This window comes from Rhipicephalus sanguineus, chromosome 9 (assembly GCF_013339695.2).
Source record: "Rhipicephalus sanguineus isolate Rsan-2018 chromosome 9, BIME_Rsan_1.4, whole genome shotgun sequence".
NCBI lineage: Eukaryota > Metazoa > Arthropoda > Arachnida > Ixodida > Ixodidae > Rhipicephalus > Rhipicephalus sanguineus.
The window spans coordinates 12,729,780-12,755,984 of record NC_051184.2 but is presented as its reverse complement, the minus strand read 5'-3'; the positions used below and the strand labels follow the sequence as shown (position 1 = coordinate 12,755,984).

General features: G+C 44.9%; 1 protein-coding gene across 2 annotated transcripts in view; it reads left to right on the top strand.

Annotated features, from left to right (window-relative positions):
• Window positions 1-24,501: 24,501 nt before the first annotated feature.
• LOC119404598 (uncharacterized) overlaps window positions 24,502-26,205 on the top strand; it is a 64,492-nt gene continuing 62,788 nt past the window's right edge. For both annotated transcript variants that reach the window (XM_037671148.1, XM_037671147.1), the window contains exon 1: window positions 24,502-24,698. In XM_037671148.1, the coding sequence (XP_037527076.1) occupies window positions 24,641-24,698 (58 nt within the window). In that variant the 5' untranslated portion in view covers window positions 24,502-24,640. The remainder of the gene's footprint in view (window positions 24,699-26,205) is intronic.

Sequence of the window (26,205 nt, the reverse complement as noted above, 5' to 3'; positions counted from 1 at the left end):
CAGAGCACCAACTCATCTGAGAGAGTTGCTATGCAGTTGCCACCTACTACGTAATTGCATGTACAGAAACAATTGTGTTGAATAAGCGATAGATAAATAAGATTTGTTTGATTTTTTTTTTATATATATAAATGCAGTGTGCCTGAAATTTTAAACCAGGTGTTAGTATAGGGATTCTAACAGAATGTTGACCATTGTCACAGGGATCTCTTGGAGGCAGATAAAGTATGCAAACATAATAGCAGTCCTATATGCACTCTTGCTTTATGAATTACTTTGGTAAATAAATGTGCCTTTCGTGTATACCTGTATGTACTCCAGGAGCTGCTGCACTGTGTTGCCATTTATTCAGGCCTGCGTTGAGTACTAGCATTGAGAAGTGAATGTTTGCGCACACTTAGACACCATTGTGTGTTTCAATGGTTGCATGTCTATGCACAGAGTCAGTGTTCCTACAACTAGTATATCAATAAATGGACAAGTTCAGTTGCCCGCAAAGTAAGCGCATTGCAGACCATTTTGCCACATGCCTTGTGGAAAGTTATCAAGTCTCACAGAGCGAATTATTACGGTTACCTACTTAGCGTTATGTTTTTATTTTATCTACTGCGCGGCCTTTGCTGCGGTTCTGCATTCAATTTTGGCGGCTGCTGCCGATGATGATACTGACGATGCAACCAAAGAACTCTCCTTCGCAGGTTGCACGCGTCGTGATCCCATGCCGCAATAATGAATAAAGTTATAGCGTAAAAAAAGCAAGGAGAAATAATATAGAACTCGAGTGGTATGATTGTTCAGGCTGCTGCAGTGCATTGTTCTGGCAGCGCTTTTGCAAAGCACCATCTACTTCCGTGGAAGGGGGGAAAGCGTCATGGCGGCTTCCTGTTTCGTCGCGCAAGGTTTTTCAATACGGACTCTCAACAAACTTTCGCGATCTCTTATACGTCGAACGCATCCTCCCTCGTTGAAAAATCTGGACTGAAGTGGACCGCATTGATGAAGACAAACATCTATAGCTCGGAACTTTGCCTCGTTTCGCCCATGGGTAAGTTGTGAAACCATTCAGCTGATGCCGGCGTTTCTGCAGCTTACGACGCATGCACAACGGTTCGAAATGCTAACGCAAAGGCTTGTGTACGCTATTCTAAAACTGCCTATTTTATTAGCTCGGTACGCTTTGTTGCTGTTGTGCTACATATCCTCACGCGATCTACTAATTGTTAACGGTTTTCTAACGATATGATGTCTGGCTAGTCGCCAGTGACTGCTTTCGTGACCTGATTTTGCAACGGCAGTATCTCTCGCAAGCGAACGTTGGTAGCGCAAAAAAATTAAGCAAAATACGTCGCATCCAAACTACTTTTTCGCCGTTATAACAGACAGGGACAAAGAATGGAGCAAACCACCGAAAAAATCGCAGGGTGCGTGTCGCCGTTAAAAAGAAAGACAAAGGAAAACTTTTGGCTGGGACTGAACGCTATGCTCATTTGCCAGCGTTCGTGCATCTGGCTCTAAAGTCCGCTGTTCATGGAAAAGCGCAGGCTGTTATAAAAATGGAGAGGCGGAGATAAGTGTCTCAGAGCTGTGTCTTCGTAATAAATTAAATGGACCCCAGTTTCCTTTTTAACACCGTTTATTCACAGTAACTTATCTTGTACATACTGCAGTCCGGTGAACAGTGGCAGGAAGGGCAAAATTAAAACAAAAGGACATGTATTGGCAATGAATAAAGCAAGCACAATTTGCACGTTTTTTAGTTAGCCAAGTTACCACACAAAAGTATGCCACTATTAACAAGACTACCAGTTCTGGAAAGGCACAAAAAGCAGTGCTTTCTGTTCACTGTTGAAAGTGAATAAAACAGGAGACCACCGTTTTAAGATTAATAAAATGGTGCTTTAGACAGGAGGAAGTGAAGATGACGAACGTTCTTGTACTTCGTCTTAAGCACCATGTTATTCTCTTTCATAATGCTCCAAACAATCCAATAAGCATACTGGCGACACTCACTGGTGGTGTTATGATTGCGATGGGCATTATTTGAATAATATTGGCCCCTTTTGGACCATTTTTAGCCTATAGCTATGTTTCCTGAAATACGTGCCCTCACACTGTGCATGCAATAGAGCTGCTGTACAGTGCTTACAGATTGAAATCCAGCATGAAAACTGTTAGTATTGCAATTGGTGTGCACAATACTTCACAATAACTACATCATGCAGTTACAGGTCTGGCTGCTGAAGGTTACGTCGGCTGTGATGTTAGTGTTCTAGTCGAAATTACGCCGATGTGACACAAAATCGAGACAATGGAAACAAAATTATATGATTTTTTAGCCCTAAATTGTCGAATTTCAATTCATGAGAACTTTACTGCGTAAATTCAGGAAAATGCGATATATCATACCACCATCTGAAAGCTATTTCGGTTATTCACAGGATGTGGTGTGTTCTGTAAATAACCAAAATTATTATCTGCAATCTCATGTATGTGCTATTACAGCATTGAAATTTTAATTCTTGAATGCTAGCCTCATACTTCATGCAAATTATTCACACACAAAATATTAGGAAGAACGAGAATTATGATTGTTACCAGCATTTACACAGTGTTTGCCATGACACAGATGTCTGTTACAATCAAGGCTTCTTTCTGCCGCAGGTTGCAAAGGAAAAAAGGGTGTAAAAGGTGGCAATGAATCCGCACATGAAGCTGGCTCACAAGCTAAGCCTCCGCTAAAGAGTCCACTAAGCAAGCATTCTAAATATTGCTAATAAAACATTTTGTTCTGTCTTCATCTACCTAACATTTGGTCATGTTTGGTGTTCCTTTAATTTTCCTGTATCATAAAAGTGCAGCAGGCCATGGACAGAATTCAGATCATCTCCCAACGCATTGCATTGTGATAGCCGCTGCATAACTCTGCACTTGCTTATTTTTTCATGCTCGCAAGTAGAATAGCTTGTGAAACTAATGAATGACACTACTGTATACAGTCATGGACCAAAACCATGCAAGACCTTGGTAGGCACTACTGGTCTGCTGACTTAAAGACTTTGTCACTTTCTTCAGCAATTATGCCAAGCAGTTCAAGCTGTTATTTTCTCATGTGTTTAGATTTATTCTGTAATCTTTAATAGACCTGCATAGCTACACATGGCGGAGGTTTACTGGGAGTCACAAAATCTAGAGGTTTTGCAGGCATGGAATGGAACCAGCTCATGCACAATGTGGCAAATTGGATGTGGTGAATGATTGTAGCAGGCAGCTCCTGAATATTTTTGATTTCCTCGTGTTTCATAACCTCCTACAAATGCATGGTGCTCGTGCAGTTATGCATTTCAACCCCATCATAATGGAGCGGCTGTGTGTGGTCAGTGCCGTACCCCAGCAATTTTTTTCCGGGGTGGGTTTTGTCTAGAGCGGCTAACCTTTGGCAAATGGTGATCATCGCTCTAAAGGCGTGGATATTTTAGTATCACCTGAAATTAAAGCACGAGAATATTGGGGTGGAATCTGAACGACCTCAACCTACTTCACTAGTTGCAGCCCGAGCTGAGGCCAACATTCAATCAGTTGTCCTCGTGTATAAGAGCACAACACCACAGCCTTTTAAGGTAGATCACCACATGGGTCGGTTAAAAATATTGGAACTCGCTCGGACTCACTCAAGAAAAAATTTTTGTACCGAGAACTCACTCGGACTCACCAACAATTGCTCAGCGGACTCACTCAGCCTCACGGCTGATGAGAGTCTGAGTGAGCCGACTCATGAGTCCACTGGCATAAAATTAGCTTTTCCGATCATAGTGTGAATGCTCTTTAATGCCAATTTAATAAGAACTAGCAGACCAGAAACCCAAGGAAAGTATAGGGATGTTATTTGTAGTATATATAGCGTAAAAATCCTGAAGAAAAGGAATTGAAAGTGTCTAACAAAGAAAAAACGGAACCTTGAAATTCTCCTTCTTTCGTCTTAATGCCAATATCACACATAATAGGTGCTCTACGATACGCCTTCTTGATCCTGTGCCACTCACATATGAGTTATGAGTGGTTCCAATCCAGTAAGGACGTTTTTAGGAAATATGCCGACTCACACGAGATATTTCTAACATGTTCTATCAAAAAAGTCCCAGAGAAAAGTCTCGCGAGGAAGTCTTGGCACCCCCCCTCCCCTAACTCGTGCCTCGGACTCAAGAAACATTGAGATGGCGCATGAATGCTAGTGCATTGAGATATGTGTGAATAGATCTGAATTGTAAACATAAGCTGATATAAGGCTGATAATAATGCATATAAGTGAGTGGATAGGACTCTGAGGTCAGCAATTAAAGGTGGAACTCACTCAAGAAATATATTTGCGCTGAGGGCTCCACTAGGACTCAGAACAAGCCAAAATATTACTCACCTAGACTTACTCAAACTTGCGACTCGATCTGAGTGAGTCGACTCATGAGTGAGTTTGCCGACGTATTGATAACCATCTTCAAAAACACATTTTAAAAAATAATTTAGGGGAGGTCACGGGATCGAATCCCGGCCGCAGCGGCTGCATTTTCGAAGGAGGCGAAAATGCCGAGGCCCGTGTACTTAGATTTAGGTGCACATTAAAGAACCTCAGGTGGTTCGAAAGTTCCGGAGCCCTCCACTACAGCGTCCCTCATAATCATAAGGTCATTTTGGGATGTCAACCCCAGATAAAATAAAAATAATAATTTGGGGGGGGGGGGGGATGTTGCATTTTGCACGCTCCCTGTCTATTCAAGAATATTTAGCAAAAAAAATTATAGTATTTAAGCTGTTAGAAAAGTTATGATCAACTTTTGAACCCCTCCTAGGCAGCACATCGGAAACTGAAACTGAAAGTTACTGTTTCTTGCAGGGTGCTGCGGCACTGTGTTGTTTACGTTGTTTGCAGTTGTGTGTTTTTTCGTACACCATTTAGAGTTCTCAATACATTGAATGACTTTAAGGAGAAACCTATAGTGCTGCATAAATATCCCGCAGTATAGGATGAATATGAAGAGTCAACACAAGTTCAGGAATGAATGCACCAAGCGTGGATTTGCTGAAGAGCTCATAAACTTGAGTCAGCTGGAGATGCAGATTTTGCAAGAAAAAAAAATGCACACATCAGCTGCTCAAAAGGAGATTGTACCACTTCAAGAAGGGCTCAAGCTATGAGCCCTGGCAAACAGGACGCCGGACATTGATTTAGGAATTCGTACAAACGTTCATTAGAGTCCACATGAGCCCAGACCTTGAAAATGGCATGCTTCTTCCCGGTGGACGGAGCTCATGAGCTAACTGCCATGCAAATTTTCTTGTTCTTGTAGAATAAGTGTGGGAAATTCAACATATTCCCTGGACGTGCAATGGTGTCACGGCCGCAGTTCTAGCGGGTACAGTCTTTGTATGACCCTTGCTGTCGCAAAGCCATCTTGTCATTTTATCTTGTACAAGCAAACGTGAACATCATCTCCTTCGTAAACTTAAATCACCCTTGAGAGTAGCCACACTTGATGTGGAAAGTTTTGCAGCATGGACAAGTACATCGCCCTCAACTTTCTTCATACCCCCTTTGTAGAAGAAGTGCGCTGACTCTCACTAGGAGTAAGTACTCTTCGGTCCATGATTTATAAGTTTTCTTTCGGGCACCTTCTGTACTGATATCTCCGGATGGTTCCTCCTGTATGCTATGTCTCAGTTTCATCGATGCTGCCTTGTGGTATCACTGTGCACCCTTCGGCCAATTAACAGATCAGCCAGTGTTGAAGGCATGGTTCGCCGTCTTCTGCGTCAATGAATGCGAATCAGTTATCAAATTGACAACAGCTTCAACTTTTGTGATCACCATCATAAGTTCTTCTAATCAAGGCAGCCTCTTCGGAGAATTCGCAAAGTGGTGTCTTCACAGTTCTTACCAGCCAATCCCACCATGGAGCGTTGCGCACATAAACTTCCATTTGATGCCTTTACTAGGTTTGTGCAAATATTCGAGCACTTTGAAAATTACAGTAACGAATCGCTTCGTTTTTGAATATAAACTTACTGGAAATTTAAAAGTATCCGAAATGAACGAATAGGTGTATAATGATTAGGGACGGGATGTTAGGCAAATCCTGTTTTGTTCCTTGTGCCCTATCGTGCCACTTTGACCATGAATCGAGATTAAGGAGGCTTTTATAGTCTTTTTTATAGTGTTTTTTATAGTGCCGTATAAATGCCTTTTTTTTTTCCAAATGTGCGCTTTTATGAAACACGATTTTAAGCTCCAGTTTTCACTTTCGAAGCGTCAGTTTTGAGACTGTTATTCATGATACTCGGCACACATTGACAGTTCGGAACTCTATGGGATTCAACAGAGATTTCTAGTTCAACCAACTTCTGGAAAGCAACCGCTAGCAGCAGTAAAATACGATGCGCCAGCCAGCATACGCCGCTTTGTCGTCGATGCTTGTTCCCGAACAATTTTTTTTTTTTATGTGGCATGTAATAAACCCTTGGCAAATTTTGAGGTGGGCTCTATCTACTACTTCCGCAGGGCCGACTTGTAGATGGCCGTGAATCATGGTGTCGTACGTCTGCGGAAGACCATTTTGCTAGACAAGTGGCTCGAAGGTTTCTTTTGTCTGGTAGTGGCAGTTTCCTTGCTATCACAGAGTTCAGACCCAGTTTTTTCAGGGCAATAACACTTTGCATCTGCCTTCCAGTAGTTCTATCGTTTCCTTGAAGTGTTGCATAGTTGAGCAGCAGTATCAGATATGGCTCCACCTTCTTGTTGCCAAGATGATCGATTAACTCTTCATCAACCTCTACTTGAATTAACATGCATACCATGGCTCCTAAGTCAACAGCCCTTTGATGACGAGTGTATGGTGTTCCCTTGGAATGTCCATCTAAACTTTAGAGATCATGGCAGCGAGTTTTTCCTCGCTTTTTATATGTGTAAATTTCACTTGTTCATCATTTCCCACATCTGGTCCCAGCCAGTCAGACACCTTATTCAGCTTTCTTTCTCAATCAATGCATGGAGCAGCTCATCAGCAATGTTGTGTCCAGTTTTTTTAATGCCGCAATGAACGCTGAAGTTATCATGTTGGCCAAAAAAATCTTGGCAATGTGGGGAATCTCGATGGCTCTCAGTGCGACTTCAACGTTAGAAAGTTGATGTCAGAGGTGAAGCGCGACAATGCGTAGTCTTTTTGGTGTGCAACTGCTGACATTCGCATAAGTGATGATTGCTACAATTATAGAGCTGAGACACTTCAACTTCAAACACCCTGAAAGAGCTTCAGTAACGAATGCATGTTTGCTTCTTCCATTGAACACGCTCTGATTAAACGGCACAATAGTCTGTCACTGCCCATGCATGCAAATTCTGTAGAGGCACACACGTGAAAGTGTTGCCTCTTGCATGATCTTGGTTGTAGCTGTACATAGTCGTACTACTGCCATTGACATCTTCATATGCTCTTTGGCTTAGCTTATCTGGGTCGCGCATACTGGACGCACGCATGAGACCTCTGCAACCCAAGCATGAAATTCTACACCAGCAATCCCTTACACATAAACCTAAATTTACTGGTGCATCGAAAGCACGGTATTATGGGCGGTAACAGCGCACACACTCACGGGACGGATAGAAGGGAACACAAACAAGCCAATTGCGCAGCGCTTGTTTGTGTTCCCTTCTATCCGTCCCGTGAGTGTGTGCGCTGTTACCGCCCATAATGTATCACCAACTAGCCCAACTTTCAGTCTTGCTTCAGCACGGTATGTTGGTGGAGAGAAGCTTCTTTGATAGAGGTACGTATCTACAGCACAACTCTGTCAAAGTGTGGAAGGCTGGGCCAGTTGGTATGGATCGATGTAAATTAGCAGCGCGGAAAGCAAGACGACGCACACAGGGAGAAGACATCAGACAGACCACATCTATTTTGTACAAACACAGAAGCCAGAAAGCACGTAAACTTGGTGAGGCCGCACACATTTCTAATCTGTCACAAGCATGTGTCAGTCAGGCGTCAGTGACACTACATGATAAGGAAATTTCATATCTTGGGATAACATGTGCCATGTGTGCTTTAGGTTTTGAGCGAGAGAAGAGCAAATTTTGTTTGCGCTGCACCGTTTGGTGGCGGGATGCATATGTGTTTTTACTTCCGATTAAAGAAGCTTAGTTGAAAGTACAGCGCTTGTTCTTGTTTCTTCTCCTTGTGTGTGTCGTCTCGCTTTTCGCGCTGCTAATTTCCAGGAACTCTGTCAATGCTGTGGAAACTTGCTAAGGTGCAGCCTGTAATAGGAGGGGTTTTTAAAGCTGCTTATGAAGCACTGATGACGTTGGGATTGAGTTGTTGGCGCGACTACTCGTCTCTAGAATGAGCCACATCGTTGCATCGTTTCTGTTTCACCCAAGTCATTATTTTCGAAGCCGGAATCCCTCTGGTTCCACAGAGACAAAGTGAAGGAGATGCTCTAGTTCTGTGACATGCTGAACGTTGTACGTGAAACTTTCAAGTTGTGTTGCGCGAGATCTGTGATAAGCTGCAACAGTGTCGTGTGGCAATGCCCTCAACAAAACGTTGCATAGCATATTGATAAGAAGATGACTTGCTAATGCCTAGCACCTTGACACCCCTCGTGGGAATTGGCACTTGGTCGTACAACCTGCAGTGTTTTGCCACTTTGTTAGATGAACGTACTGGAGTAGAATTCAACAGGCTGGTGAATTTGACTTATTGAATGTTTCTTTATTACACGGACAGCTCGGTTAAAATCCTTAAAGCTGTTTTCTCAAAACATTTTTTTGCATCCTACGGTTTAGGCAAGCAGTGGATAATTTACTTTCAAGTATTTTCACATAAAACTTTCTGTACATTCAAACAGATTGACCAAAAACGATCGATAATTTTTTTGTACTAAGGGCAATTGTGTGCAAAATAAAACTGCTAGGTATCAACTTATCAGTCTTTATTAACACAGCTTAGCTGAGAGCATGTGGTGATTTAGATGTACTGGATATTGTGCTCATTATGTACTTGGCAAGTCGAATTTCACCTACACATCCTTTGATGCATTTTGGTTTATATAAAATTATTTTTTACATTTTTTTGCAAGTTTTAAAATATGCTAAAGTATACAACAGAAAAATGTGCAAATGTGACCATTAGCATTTTATCCCACTATCAACAAGTAAGAAATGCAAAAATGTTGGACTGGTCAATCCTAGTGTGGCTCATTCTGTCTTCAGCAAGAGTTCACAAACATTGCATTTGGGAGCATGACCTATTAATGCTTCAGAATCTAGCACAGGACCCAACACAAAGGCAGACTAAAATAACACGATTGCCAGTCTTGCTCAGTGTTTGTATTGCATCCTGCACTAGATGCTGCAATGGCACCTCCTTATTCAGACCTCCACAGTGGTTAAACCAACAGAATGCCCAGACACACAAAAATGGATAGATATGGTTAGTCTGGGTATATGTGTAAGTAGAACATCGGTGCTAAATATTGTAAATATTGCACTTAGATGAGTTATAACCACTACGGAAGGCTCCAGCACACGGTAAAAGAGAACACCAGCACATTTCAATAAAATTATCTATTTGTAAATACTTGCTTTGAAGCACCGTAAACGAAGTACTAGTACTGCGCCGCAATAATTTAGGGCTTTTAGGCAAGCATTAATGTTGCTGGTCAAAGTTGCAATATTCCAGAGCAAGAAGATAGAAGTGCCAAGGCCGCGCAACTGCCTCGGTCCTTTTACTAATTCAACCTTTGAGAAAAAAAACTGCAATGGTTAACTGTGACAACGCAAGAAGCCTTAGCTGAGATTTCACACCCGACAAGATGTACTGTCAGAGTATGCAAACAAGATGTGCTGAAGAAGTACGGTGCGCACATGCAACCATGAGCGCAGGATATTTCATGAACGGCGCAAGCTTCCACTCCTAGTGCAATGCTCACCGGCGTACACACACAACACTGCTGTACCGAGTGCTCCTCACGCCGCCAGCGATTCAAAAGTGCTCGTGTGACACCTGTCTCTGCTGCACGGTCCAAAGTAATCCGTAACAAATACCGCCACTCAAATTGCAACCATACTGCAATCAGTCCTGATCGCACTTAAAAGCGACCACACAGCAGCAAGAACCCGTCGTCCAGTGCGCATTCAACACTACCACTTGCACGAAACAGCCAACACTCACGTATCATCACATTCGCAGGCGGCGCTAATATTACAAAAATACAAACTGGCGCACAACTACGGCGCAGAACACTGTACAGCGCAGCCATGGCGTTTACAATCATTACAATCGCTCCCCCGCTCCAGCTCACTTGCTAGGGACTAAAATGGCTAGGGACGTTCGCGCATTTTAGTGCCTAGGCCACGCGCGGTCGTCAAAAAAACCCCTAGCTCTGCGCTGTTCATAATAGTTCGTGCCGTGACGCGCCGCGGCGTTGCAGTCGCCGGCTGGAGTTGGTCGGGATTGTAAAAGCGCGGTGGCTAGAGGTGTGCGCCGTGGCGGTTTCGACCGGCGGCGGCGTGGGGGTCGTTTTCGAGTCGGCGGCGGCGGCGTCATCGGCGCACGCCGGGTACATCATCGGCGGCGGCGCACGGCCACTTTTCGTCGGCGGCGGCGGCGCCGGCGGCGTGGAAACCGAAACTACAAGTCCTAAACCTATATTTCACTGCACCCTCTTTGCCAAACTGGTTGAAATTCAGGACTTTTAACACTAAGGGCTGAGAAAACCGCACAGAGAGATGTATTGAAAGTCAGAGAACTGGAAAACGTTTCGTACATGTTTTGTTTTTCAGCTATAGATATTGAAAATAAAAAAAAGAAGGGGACTTATCTCAGCAAAAGGGAGAGTTGGGCTAGTTGGTTGGGGTCAGGGGCGTAGCCAGAAATTTTTTTCGGGGAGGGTTCAACCATACTTTATGTATGTTCGTGCGTTCGTTTGTATGTGTGCATGTATATATACGCTAGCAAAACTGAAAAACTTCGGGGGGAGGTTGAACCCCCCCAACCCCCCCCCCCCCTTGGCTACGCCCCTGGTTGGGGTTCATATTGAACAGCGCGAAAAACGAGACACAGTGAAGAGACTGCACAACACGAGAGCTGACTGCACCTAAATGCTTTATTCAAGCACAAAGAAAAGAAAAAGAAAAGAAGGAAACAGAAATGCGCAGGCATACAGCAAATTTAAGTATTGTCCAAGTAAGCCATCTCACAATCGAGCAACGCAATTGATGGAGTGCTGACACACGTGTCACCATTTTTGCTGATAGCAAAAGCTTCAGCTATCTCCTCATTGTGTCCAAAAACAGTGGTCGTGCGGCAGAACTCCGGTGAGCAGCCACAAGCGGCACAGTGGGCGGCCAAATGCGAATACGGCGCACACTTGGGAGAGCTATGATCATAGGCGTGCGCATAGGGGGGGCGCCCCCCCCCCTAATCACCTAAGAGGGGGGGGCGCAAAATCTGCCCGGTACATTGACCCTTCTAGTCACCCAAGAGGGGGGAGGGGCGCAAAATCTGCCCCATACATTGACTTAGTAGAGTGGGGGGGGGGGGTGCTGCGACAAACCTTTGCCCTCCCTAATGGGGAGATGCTCGCGCAGGCGAATGTTGAGGCAGCGCCCCGTTTGCCCCACGTACACTTTACCGCACGACATCGGAATTGAGTACACAACTACAACTGCAACTGCCTTTCACTGGGCTCTGGGGACCTGTATAATAATAACCACTCATTATATGTATGTTACACAATAAAACTGATTGATTGATTGATTGATACGTACGTTGCTTTTGCAAGGGACGAACTGCATGAGGTGTTTACGTGCTCCCTTCATTATCACCACTTTGTGATCGGTGAAATGCAGGGAAAGCGTCCGCTCCCGAGCGAAAGAGAAAGCGCGCAAGAGCGAGCGGGTTTTATTACAACGCTCCCCTAGCGTACGTCGCCGCACTAAATCGAACGATTGCCTTCCACCAATGACACGCGCCATATGTGACGTCATTCCTATTTTATAACAGACATCTTTTTAATGTGTACGTAAACGATGTGACTGAACTAAATCATGCCTCTTCCATTGTAACGTACGCGGATGACACAAGTCTGTTCGTAACCGGCCATGATATTAATGAAGTTTTTACTAAGTCTCAAAAAGCCCTTTCAGATCTTTGGGAGTGGTCGAATACTAACTCGCTTAAAATCAACGCTGACAAAACTAAAGCCATCTTATTTAAGGCCACAAACAAACATGCACGTCTACCAGCAGACTTGTGTCTTGGTGGGAGTGTAATCGAGCTTGTGGAAAAGCATAAATCGCTTGGCGTCGTCCTTTCTGCTGATATGACGTGGACGGCTCACTTTGACTATCGATCTAAATCACTGTCTTCAGCTACGGGAGCGCTATCGCGGTGCCGCCATTTCTTTCCTAGCAAGATCAAAACGTAAATATATAACACTCTGTTTAGCGCTCGCGTAAACTTTTGTGCACTTGTGTGGGGAACAACTACGCAAACAAATCTGCGTAGAATCCTCTTGTTACAGAAGAAAGCATTACGATGCATCGCTAACGTTTCCTACGCTCATCCCACTAAAGAATTTTTTCTCCGTTATCAAGTAATAAATGCCACTCTCATGTATCAGTACCGCATATTGCATTCGTTTTTCTTTTCAAACAAAAGTACTATGAACTTGTAGCGACGCCTCCACCGTCGCACACCCCCGCGGTCGTAAAAACTCTGCGGGGCGCCTCGGTTCGGTGCCGGACCGCGAGCTCCCTTTTCTTTCTCTCTTTACGAACATTCTTCTCTCTTTCACTCTCGCCACTTCCGGTGCAGTGTGCGCACTTGCTCTACTTTCCTGGCTCTTGTTGGGCAGAATAAACTAGACGTTGTTACTGAAAAGACGTGTCCGTCTCGTACAACCCGGCTCTACAAACTTTCTAAGTAATAACTGCGGGTTAAAGAAACAGATAAGCGATCCAAGAACCAGAGGCCACGAGAAATGGTTAGTACCGTGTTAAGGATTTCCCCTAGCCTCACGCGAGGACCCCAGCCACCAGTAGCTTCACCCCGGGTCCCCAAAGACGAAACATCTCAGCATTGGGACGCAGGTCGTCTCTCACAGCCCCCCACGCAGGCACGCAGTCCTACCCTCCTGTCAACGTAACTGTACACCACACCGCCCTCTCAGGCACGGCAGAAACAGCGCGACGGGGTTGGGGGGGCTTTCCTGGAAAGGCATCTGGACTGCGCACGTGGCGTTCAACAAGTGAAAATGGAAGCAAAACAGAAGAAATACCACGAGGGTGAGAGAGTGGCCGGTGCGGGGGGAACTTCGGAGACGACGCAGATACTTTTGAGCCACGAACCAAGAATCACGTCTCAAGGCAGTTGTAAATTCTGTAAATAAACTTCTTGTTCTAATTGTAAACGAATCTTTCATAACATACCGCGATGGCGCACAACTTATGGCAAACAATCACTGGCTTTCAGTGTACCGTATCTTTTAAACAAATATGAGAAGCAGGGTATCGATTTTAACAATGTTTGTAAAAAAAAAAGTTGCGTGATTATTTTATGTCTGAATTGTACTGAGCAGTGGTATCTGTTCTTACCACCACACACTTCTTTCACCGTACAATGTAATATTTTTTTTAAACAATTGTGCGGAAAAAATGTTTCGATATAAATCTGCTTACAGCAAGCACGTTTTAAATGTACGTATCATGATCCGACGTCATTTTTAGTATACTTACCTTTCCGTTTATGTATGCACGTGTATACAGTGTATATATGTATGTCTTACGTTTACCAGTATTCTATGTCCTTAGTTGTTTTTTTTTACTACTTTAAATATCCTGTCTTCATTAAGTACCCTATGTTGCCTAGAAATGTATGTGTACGCTGCCTTGTGTATGGGCTCCCAGGCACCTTCAAGCTGCATTTCGCCGCTTTTCGCCTGGGGTGACCCCCAACTTTATGTTGGAAATAAATTTTCTTGATTCTTGATACTGTGCCCACTCGCAGCTGAGGACAATTGATTAATTCTGGCACACAGGGTATTCAGCTTATTCTTAGCGGAAAAGTGGACGTCAATATTAAACTTGTGTGCAATCTTTTTAATACGGTGAGAAAGGCCATGAATATACGGGGACACCGCCAGTTCGTTACCCTTTCCCCGTTTGTCATCTAGCGGTTTTGCTGGACCCTTTCTATTTCTAACTTTGTTCATAATTTTTAATGACGCAGAAACAATGGCGTCATGAGGGAAGGCCGCGTGTTTCAGACGCTGAACTTGAGATAAGAGGCTAGAGGATATTTTGTGGACACAAGATTTAGTTAGGGCAGAAAAGTTTTTGGGCACAATGAGGCGCGAATCGAAGAGATAGCTGAAGCTTTTGCTATCAGCAAAAATGGTGACACGTGTGTCAGCACTCCATCGATTGCGTTGCTCGATTGTGAGATGGCTTACTTGGACAATACTTAAATTTGCTGTATGCCTGCAATCGTTTGTCATGTGCTTAGGGTGCGTGCGCATTTCTGTTTCCTTCTTTTCTTTTTCTTTTCTTTGTGCTTGAATAAAGCATTTAGTTGCAGTCAGCGCTCGTGTTGTGCAGTTTCTTCTTTGTGTCTCGTTTTTTGCGCTGTTCAATGGGGATTTATCTCAAGTCACGTACATTGTGTAGCAGTAGTTTCTGGCGTTTCACGTACCGAGGCCACGATATGTACATGATCGAGGCAAGCCACAGTGCTCCGGAAGTTTCGACCACCTGGGGTTCTTTGACGTGCACTGTTGGCATCGCATGCATACACGGGCCTCTTGCATTTAGCGTCCGTCAAAATGCGAGCACCGCGGGTAGGATCGAACACGCGTCTGTTGGGTCAGCATCAGAGCAGGGTACGTGCCGCGATGGCTACGCGTAGTGAAGTGTGGCTCTTAACCTATTCGAAATTATCTTCCTGAAATCTGAATTCTACGTGGTGAAAGAAGGCTCTGTCAGTAGAATTTGTGGGCGCGAAAGGTGTAACACTTCTTTCGTTCAGTTCGCGCGATGGTGAAGACCTTCCGCACGTGCCTGTGCCTGATGGGGAAAATAGCGGGAGAAGAGGGGGGGCGGGGGTTGCAATGCGGCCGATTGACGATAGTCTTGATGATATTTAGTGATGTCCTTAAGAGGGAACCAGCACAAGACAACAAAAGGATAACAACCAGACAGGACAATAAGTGCTGGACTTACAACTAAATGTTTATATTTGGCTTCACAAATTTCACGTTCAATCTTATTTCTTCCTTTGCCAGTGACAATCACTGATTTGAAATCAGTGGCGCAGCCACAGCCTTTGCAGTGCAGACTGCAGAGGTTAAATTTCAGTAGAGTACCGAATTCGTCATGCGGCCGCGTCTACATCGGTCAGACGGGCCGAAGGAGATGCCTGAATGACAGATCGCGTGGACACCGAAATCTACTCCCCACAGGCACTGGCGGAAACTAATTACCTCTACACTGCAAAGGCTGTGGCTGCGCCCCTGATTTCAAATCAGTGAGTGTCATATTGGCAAAGGAATAATGAGATTGAACGTGACATTTGTGAAGCCTTCGAAATAAAAAAAAAAACATGGCAACGTGTTTTGTGATCGAGTGATCGCTCAGTTTTCCTTACAGATAAACAATTCGCATTTCTAGATAGCGGGTGCACGGGACGTTGATATTTTGGTATTTCGTGGAAATGGGCTGTTTGTACCACTTCGACACGTTTCTTGGCTTTGTAATTAGTTGTGCAACTGTGACACGTCTCAGGTAGCCTACAAGATGTATGAAGTTGGGCATGTTGGTATTGCATAACTGATCACGTAGCGCAGAATTTGACACGTACATGACAAGAGAAGGGACCAAGACGTACGAGCGCTCGTGGTCGTCCCTTCTCAACTGTCCTAGCTGTGTAAAATTTTGCGCAACGTGATCAGTCAGATAGCCTATTTACGCATGCGCTGCTGGTTCATGTGTGTGAGGACTTCTTCAATAAACATTCAGTTGTAAGTCCAGAGCGCGCTTGTGTTGCTCTCCTTCGCTGTCTTCGTGTTTTTTTTTTGTTGTTTCCTCTTAAGAATATTATGAACCAACTCGCCCAGCAAGCTACGTTAGTGATGTCCTGTTTCAAACACAGTTGTGACACCTAGATCTAGATAGTTGAATTTAGTCCGAGATAGGAAACGGACGAAGGAAAGGCAGAAGATAACTCAGTTTGATATCCTGGCATGGAGCATCGCCCGGAATGCAGGACAAAGCGGAGGAAACACAAGACATTATACACCCGTACACTTTGGTGTTTTGTCCGCGTTGTCCTGTTCTGTGCGTTACTTCACACGAACTATATGGTGATCACCATATCGTCCAACTGTCGACCTTGCTGAACCTGCCACCCTTGGGGATCCTTTCTGTTCTGTTACAATACGTCGTGCATTTCGTCTATTGTCCTTTTCTCTTTCTTCTTCATTAAAGGCTTATCCTCCGTATATTCCAGTTTCTTAACTGATTTTTTTTTCTAAATATATACCCTAAACAGCTATGGCTTATTTAGACTGCTGAGCAATATATATAAGCGATTAATTCTTTCCATCCGCATCGAATCAAAGTCAAGCTTGTACAATAGGTTAACCCGCCCGCCTCCATTCCTACACCCCGCCCTTCCCCCTTGAACTGCCGCTGTTCCTCGACTCGCTTTCACATATTTATTTTTACTCTCCGCCGCCTCATATTACCCTTCAAATCCCGCCTCATGTAACACATTTTGTTTGAGGGAGCAGATCGTCAGCCAGAATATGTCGACAGTCCTCGCCAAAAACCACCGTTGGCGCTGTCACTAAATTTACTTGACATTCCCGTTGAACTTGAATGCACAACTTTTTGTGGTCCAGTGACTTAACTTGAAGCGGCAGGCGAATCATTTGGGGCGTGTTTCGTACACCTAGTGGGCAGAATTAAAGAACCGAGCCTTTACTGGTGGCAGAAGGTGCCAAACAAAGTTAGATTTGCTGAAAAAAAAATTTAATCGTACTTAAATGGCGCGCCGATCGCGCCGAGAGGATACGTCGGCGGCGGCGGCGGCGGCGCGCCGATCAGTTGGCCTCGGCGGCGGCGGCGCAGCGATAAGTGTCGGCGGCGGCGCGCCGACGTCTCGGCGCACACCTCTAGTGGTGGCCGCCATTCGCGCTATTTGACTTTTTATGTAGGGGCGCCCTCGTCGGGCCCAAACTTCAAATTAAAATATTCTTGAAATAAGGAAGTTTAGTTGTTTGCTTACTGTTACACTTCAATAAACAGATTGCTGTTTATACGAAGTGGCCTTGCCTTGCCAGGTACCACGTCATCAATCTTTTGTAATAGTTTTTGCTCCAACAGACTCGTAGTTGTCAGCAGCCTATCTGGCCTATCGGCATCATTATCTTCATTTCAAAATATACGGCGGCACAACGGCAGGTAACGGTTCGCGGTGCATTGGGATGGGTCTCGCGCTGTTTCGTTTCGCTGTAAATGTTTCGAGCCACTGCCGGCCGACACAATCGCTTTTGTTCTGTTCGTTGTGACTCGTTAAAATCCTTTCGCGAAGTGCATTCAGCTGACTTCAGTGGAACGAAGGGACCGTTGAAGCTTTCACCGGATGACACTCGTTTCAAGCCCGAGAATATACGGTCCGGTGAGTAAAAACCCATTGCTTCAGTTTTTTTTTTAACCAATGGCTTTGTGTGGGTGTCACACGGAGGCGACGCACTGCAATATTCAATTTTTCAACGTCATACTCTGTCGTTGAGAAAACGTGCGTTCCTTCACGTGGGAGCGGCGTGGCTTCACGTGGGAGCGGGTTGCCGAGTTTATCGTTCGGTTAACATTAACCAGGTCACTGCAATAAATAAAGGGCGGCAATTGCATCACCAACGCCTCGCATGTATCTTCGTAACTAGCCCGTATATCAGTGCAAGAAACATATGAGTTATAGTTTGCCGGATCGCATTTGAGAAGCCAGGTTTAGAGGTCTCATTTCTCCTGCTGTCAGTTTAGGTTATCTTTACTACACATTTAGTGTAACAAAAGCTTCACACAATTATGAGTGTACTTTCACTTTAGTGTGATAAAAACCGTCACTATAATCAGAAATATATATATATTTTTTTTTTGCTGTAGCCTCCTGGCCCGACAAGGAAACAGCTGTGTGCAATGAGCAAGGCACCTGTTACATGACACGCCTTGTAAAGAAGCTAGCCCGAGTGATACAACATGCATTATAAGGTACGTTTACATATATGTATAACAAACTGCTGTTTTTGTTCACTATGTTTTATATGTTTACTTTTGCAAAATTTAATATTTCATTGATTATGCTTATCAATATCTGGTGATGTCATTACTTGTTTTTCCAGGATTGCCAGGCAACGACAGGGTGACTACCCCCGAATGTCCACTCTGCAAGTGCGGTGAAACATGTGAACGTCTGCTACAACAGGTCATCTTGAACCTCACGCTTGCAATGCTGTATTTGTGAATGGTTTACCAGGCATCTCATGGAGGTGTGCCTACAATTGTCCACAAGTATTAGCTGTCTACTGTGTCATGCAATCTACACCTCAATAGCATTGAAATTGAGCACTAGCTCCGTGCATTAGTTACGTTACCTGGCACTGCTGAGCTCAATGACGCAGGTTTTATACCCAGCCACGGTGGTCACATTTCATTGGGGGCGAAATGCAAGGACACTCCTGTGCTTAGATCTGCGTCTGAAGTTGAGGGAAAGACGGAAGCTTGAAGAGACGAAAAATTTGTGAACAAGAGGTGTCGCTGGAGCAAATGTTTAGACAAGCAGTCTTGTCTTCTTCAAGGCTACAAGTGCGTTTGTTTAACTCCAGTCAGTTAGAATCAATCTAGAGTTGCCCACTACTGTATGACTCATAATCATATCATGGTTTGCATGTGAATCATCAGAAATTATAAATTTAAGGGTAAATATATAGAAATCTGTCTGGTTGGGCAAGATTATAAGAATAAAAAGACTCTCCAGCCACATTTAATCATTAGTCTTCCTAATTTTAAAAAAAACTAAGAGACCAAACGGGTCTCAAAACATAGGGTCAGTTTTTTTTAAAATTATAAATCACATTACAAAACGAACATCACGGCAGTGAAGGGAATTAACAGTCTTTCCAACATCTAATAATATCTGCGGTTTAACGTCCCAAAATCGCGATACGCCATAATGGAGGGCTCCGGAAATTTCGACCAGCTGGGGTTCTTTGACGTGCACCTAAACCTAAGTACACGGGCCTCCAACATTTTCGCCTCCATCGAAAATACAGCTGCCGCGAAACGTAAATGCAACATTTAGTTGTGCCTTATGAGACAGTTTACAAACTATGCTCAAAACTGTTTTGCCTTAATTGTGTTTAGATCATAGAAGTTTACAAAAAGATACGACAAAGCTTTACAAGGCTGTGCTCAGTTACTTTAGCCTTTGCACATATGCTCAATGGGCTCCTTCAAATTATTTACAGCTAATAAATTTTAAGTGTGACGAGCACTTTTTCCAGCACAGCTTCACCAAGCACATTTACGTTGTCGTGATGAGTGAGATTGTGTTCAGTGAGTATGGTAGTGTTTTCTTTTTTACATAGCAGAGAAACGTCCCAAATTTGTTTGAACACGCCTACTTCTTCTGTTTGATTAAATTAACATGTCACAGTTGTAGCACATACCACTATGAAGTGAAAGTCTGTGAACTACTGTCACAAAAAGAACCTAGGAAATCGAAGAGGTAATTTAAAACATACATGAACTTGGACTTATCCACAGCCACACTACAAGATTTTACGTATTGTCACGGGGTCGTGACGTAGACGAAAGCAGCAGTCGGTGTGTCCAAGATGAAACTTTTTATTCGGCCGAACTTGTGGCCGGGAAACGAAAAGTCAAACTACAGCAATACACACTGCACATTGATAGCGGAGAACACACGTCGGCCGTCGATAAACTGATCTGTGGCAAGGCGCGTCGGCATTTATACCTGCGGCATTGAACATTCGAGCATTATCACTGGTGGCTGCGTTAGTTCGACAATAAACTGAGCTGTTTGCAATTGCACGTTCCAGCCTAACAGAGGATCCTAAAATAATCTGGAATGTTCCCAGACATTCCGGCACGGTTTGCGCAACGCAGTAACTACACGTGCAATTGGCCAATAAAATATAGAAAGAAAGGAGCGCATGTGGCAGTATTTCAAGCCGGAGCTTCTAAAAGTAGCAGGGAGAATACATACTTGAGCTCCCAAGCCCAGATATATTAAAAAAAGTAAATAACACAGTAACAAGTATGCAATATATATATGACCTTTATTTATCCATCATTGGCACAGGTTCACATCATGCCCCACAGTTTGATTTCGTGAGTGTTTGCTTGCAATAGAGTGCTCATGTTCTATCAACATGTCTATGTGATACAGAGATTGTGCTTACGGCTGAGCAGTTGTTTAGTGTTCTCTGCGAACACCAACAAAGATGTGTACTGCATGCCTAAAGCTTGTTTTCTTAGAATTGTGCTTCTAGAATCTGTAAGCACTCGCCTTATATCTCTGTTTCTTTAGCAATTATCTACGCTGCATACTCAGCAGTCCGATTACTAGCGCCAAGAAATTCTAGCTGTAGAAACTGTGTAACTGAACTGTATCGAGGAACAAAACGAGCCTGAAATATTTTCTTCCACCTATTACCTGAATACGTAATACCTATGGTATGGCTTCACGGGCAAGAATTTAGCCGAGAAATTCGTGCCTGCCCTGTAGACACAACACGCTATTCCTTATTTGTAACGCATTCAAGGTGGCATCGCAGAGCGAGAAAGATGCAGAACTGTACGCATCCGCGATTGTTTACGTAAAAGATTAACCAAAACTACATTGCTCTCACTGCGCCAACTATCTGTCGGCGTAGCGCACGTTTCGTTTCCGACTCCACACCATGCACTCAAAGATCAACACAACCTGGCAAGCGCCGCATAACTAACGGAAGGATAAGACCCTTGTCCTAAAGCTATGCTGTTAAAACTCGGACGCTGCTACACAACGAGAAAACTTTCTTTCAGCGATCTCGGTGTTCAGTTATACGCACATATTTGTCAGCTTTCACACGTACGGGTTGAAAGCTTTCGACGTGTATGAGTGACTTGTTTTGCTTGGACCTGACTGTATACATTGCTTGTACCAGCTTGGGCACTCACAATAAACGATGCAAACCTTACTTGATTGACGTTGTTTTTGCCAGTCGAGGCCAGTTTGGTCACCTGGCGATAAATATTACACACGAGAGCAGTGATTTAGCAACGACAAACAAAATACAACAGGGAGCAAAAAGCGCAGTAGCGCGACCAGGGCGAACCAAGGGAGAGTATTTCGGCCGCGCGTTAAAAAAGTCACGTGGTACACAGAGCTGCTCCGCGCGCGGCGGTCGCGGTTGCCTAGGCGACGAAGACGCGGCCGCGGCGGCACTCCGACCGTCGTTGGGTTCTGCGGCAGTGCCATGTTTCCTTTGGTATAACAGCGTATTCAGTGGGCATTGCGATGAAGCAGTAACTGCATGAGCTGCACGTCACAGCGCACAAATGCAACATTCAAGGGTAAAATTTAGCACAGCTTCAGCTGACTTGGCGTCGCGAAGACTGATGAAACTGCTGAGCTGGTGCCTTTTCCTTGGCTTTGGGGTGCGTTTTTTACTAAGTACTATTGTAGCTGTCGATGCAGCGATGATAATATGACGCCGCTAAACGGTCCGTGAGCTCCTGCTTTGGCCACTCGCAAGCCAGGATCGGATTCCCTTCGTTGCTGGGCGGCCGACGTCTCTCTTCCCGACGAGTTTTGTCGTGCAGTTGCGGCGACACGCCTCTCTCACTCGAAACTCGGGGTCGGCCCGTCATCGTTGGGCCCATATGCTCTAGCGAATTCCCATCATATTTCCCGCTGCGCCGCTTCTTCTCCCGAAGACATAACCTTGTTCGTATTCGCCATATTCGTCGCCGAACGTCGTAATGCTCTGCGCCGACAGTGCACGCTTTTGTACTGCTTTGTTCTCTCAGAATTTATACTTGCAGCAACAACGAAATGAAACAATGTTAGTGCTGTTAAATCAAGGTGTGCGGCCTAGAGGTAGGGGCACTCTTGTAAGCTCAGCGCGAGATTAAAGCACGATATGCAACACGTACGAACTGACGGTCGGATGTCAACAACAAGCATGCACGCTAGCAATAAACAAAGATAATGATGTGCGTCTATCCTAGCCTCTCCTAACTCCATCGCACAGTAGTCACGGAACACCAAGCCCAGCTTTTTACGCTGCCGAAATAACATAACACTACCGCAGAAGGGGAGCGCATACTATCGATACGATGGCCGGAGCCACCGCGTCTCCGTGTCTCCGTCATAGAATAAAGAACCAGTTTAGAGAAGGGAAACTGTAGCCTTGACAACGGTACGAAAGATAAGCAGCGGTAGCGCATGGAACTACCGAAGGCACCCAAGAGATGGCACTGCGTAAACAGGAAGCGGAAAACAAAATTTATTGTTTTTTAGGTAGAAAAAAGCAAATGGCTGCCTTTTTTTTTTTTCGTACCGGGTGCTTATGCGCATACGCGGGTGCCTCGGCTGGTTTTTTATTCTATGCTTTTTAAACTGAAGTGGACGAAAGAGGCCGAGACTCGCGTAGGGCTACGGAGGTCTCGTTATCTTTCGCCCGCTTGGTTTGAGCGCGTCGATACGCCCAGCAGCATGCCAAAGCGCCTTTCGGAACGCAGTACCTGTGGCTACGAAGGTTACATGGAACCGAAAGGCATACATTGGCAACTGGCACCAGTAAGAACAATTCACGAGTGAGTAGAAGGAACGATAATCTTTATTGACAGTGAGCAAGCGGTAAAAGGCCCTAGTTCAGACATCGTGAGGCCGTAAACGACTAGCCTTCGCGGTACTTCAAAGAGACAAAACAAATTAGATGACGTTTGTTGCCCGTTTCCACCGTCAGCTAGCGCTCACAATAACAACCTTGGACAGGCGTAAAGCATCAGCATTTTTTTTTGCTACAGTTTCAGTACTTGCTTTCAACGAGTACGCCTGAATACCCCCGGGTTTGTTGTTATTGCACCATATTGCGGTCAGGCTGAGAATAGCAAGCAGGTTCACGCAAAGAAATCACATTATAGTGGATGCCTACAGAATGGCAGAAACCATGAGCATTTTAACACGTGATACCGATGAAACCACCAATAAATGGGATATATGCAAGGCCTCAAAGAGGTGCAGAAATACAGAGAAGGGAGAAACGATTTTCTATCCCGGTCATTCTCTTATTGTGACATCGTCACTGGAAAGTAGGCTTCATCAACAGTCTGGCCAAGTCGCGCTCATGCCATCGCATAATTCACTCGTTCATTTGAGCCCACCAGACCTTGCAAGTACAAGTGAAATAGCAGCCTTGTCCACACGTGTTAGCATACAACTCAAAAGCGAGAACAGTGAAGTGTGATATGTTAACGAGGTCACAAAGCAGAAAGAAAAACGCTGAGCTTGAAAGTACGTGTACCTGTCATCGTCGAGGAACCTGTGGAAACTGACGCCTTCGCTGGTATCGCAGCTCCTGCGGCACCATACAGTAGCACACCGACTGCCCACCATAATTGCAATATGATTACATCGGTGAATTAAAAACCTTTCATGCGTATTTTAGACAACATTAACGATACAATTCGCAAGAAAACGGGGAGCAACAAACCAGCTGCCAACCATCGGACGATAACTGCGCATATTCTGCGCGTTATCTGCGGCACCCGAGACGCAGCGGCGCACTTTTTGCGCTTCGTCACTGGTCACAGCGACGGTCCGCTTGCTCGCTACCGCGCGCCGGCCGTCAGCGGTGAGCGACAAGGCAGAGATGTTTTCAATCACTAAACAACAAATTTACTCATCATTCAAACATTACTTTCAGTTACACAAGAAAAAGCACTTTTATGCGGCAATGATAGCTGTATTTCTCTTAAATATTGCTTTTATTACGGCGCCTCTGGCGGATTTTTTGGCGTCGCCGAGGGCAGATTTGAACGGAGCCACTATGGTTTGTTTTTTAGCTGCGACGGGGTCGATTTTTTCGCCCCCTTCGGCGGTGGCTGGAACTTGAGACTTTCCGAGGCCTGTCTCCGTCTCGCCGGTCTCGCTCGCCTGGCAACGGCCAGACCCCCGCCAGAGGGCCGCACCGGCCGCACTTTTTTAACGCGCTGCGGAAATACTCTCCCGCGAACCAACCGCAAAAACGCGTTTGTCTAATGATGATGATAGTACTTGCAGCGCCATCTCGCCTCGCTCTATTGCAGTTCAGTACGCCGCCGCTACCCTTATTTCCGTACTCAGTCAAAGGTACAGTTTCCGTTCTCTGCTACTACTATAGTACACTCTAGCCGCGCTAGCCGCGCCGCGGGCAAATGAAAGTGGGCGTTGTGGCACTTGTGTGATAAGCGAGCTTACTGAAGCTTACAACGCCACTTCCGACTGGTCTGCGACCACGCTGCTTCGGCATTCTTTGCGACATCGTTATGTATAACTCGATTTCGCTGTCGCAGGGAGATGATTCTATCGAGTTGGTTCCGTTCGGTAAGTCGATAGGCGAGAGCATTCCTTGTTTGGGGCAGCGCTAAAGAACACACGGACAAAGACACATAGTAGACGCCACGGGCGCTGACTTACAACTGAACTTTATTGCCTTTGCCAGTGCATTTATATGTGCCATAATCGCTCGTTGTGACAGCCACGTTGCCCAGAACTAACAAGCAGCGATAAACAACAATCTTAACAATCTGTTTAACTATAGCAGAGGAATTTCACATGGAGCATGCGTGCAAGAGAGAGAAAAAAACCAAACAATAACAACGACATAGTAAAATAACAACTGGCGGACGCTTCGCGTGTAAAAGCATAAAACGATGAAAGATCACATGACAACAAAAGGGAAGTGCAAGTGAGAACCACGCTAAATAAAACCTTTGAGATAATCAATCTCAGCGTCAGACAAAACGATTGAAGGCCTGCTAACGCAGTTGTCACCTGCCTTATGTATGAAAAAGGCTTCCATGATTTCGCGCTCAGTTTTATCTTTCGCTTTCTTGAGGAACTGTGTACGATGAAAATCAGGGGTACAACCACAGCGTTTGCAGTGCTCACCCAGGAATCCTCCAGTTTGATTGCGAACGTTCAAATTATGCTCCCTAGCTCTCTCGTTAAAACATCGGCCGGTCTGACCGATGTAGCGGCGACCACAACTCAGGGGAATGCTGTAGACGACATTAAAAACGCACATTGTAAACTTGTTCCGGTGTTGCGTGACGCAAACACGTCGCTTCTTACTGTTAGTCAAGGCACACAACTTTGAGAGTTTGCATGGAGCGGAAAAAACAACCTGGACGTTGTGTTTCCTTGCTATTCGTTTAATATTGTGCGACACTTGGTGTATATATGGGATGACCTTAACCGGCATGTCCGCTTTGTTTTGCCGTTTGCTTTCGGACGTTTAATATTTTGCAGGAGGGACTCACAAACGGCAGTGATAAGTTCTGGGGGGTAACCCGCACGCTTTAGTCTCAGAACTTGGGCACAGAAACTTTCGGAAAGAGCATGACTGCAAGTCTTATTGAGGGCCGAGTTCAAGCAGTTCTTTGCGATACCACGCTTGACAAGCTTCGAGTGAGCGCTACTGTGCGGTAGTAAGGCTTTTTTCGATCTTGGGTTGTATAACCAACAGATATGATTAACAGAAAAACGCAACCTAACATCCAAAAACTGAAGCTCATTGTTTACAGGCCTTTCGAAAGTAAACTTAAGACCTTGCCCTTCATTCTGGAATACACTGACAACATTACTAATCACTGCATCAAGGTCAGAAACATCTTTCAAAAGGACCAAAAAATCGTCAACATACCTATAGATGCTTACAATGCGCGGGTCTTGCAACTTTGCTTGGATGCGGCTTCCAACAACGGACAGAAAAATATCGCACAAGACTGGAGCGACCGCCGAACCTATACAGATTCCTTGTTTCTGTACGTAGAATTCCTTGTTGAACTCGACCACGGTAGAACCCAAATACAGTTCCAACAATGTTAAA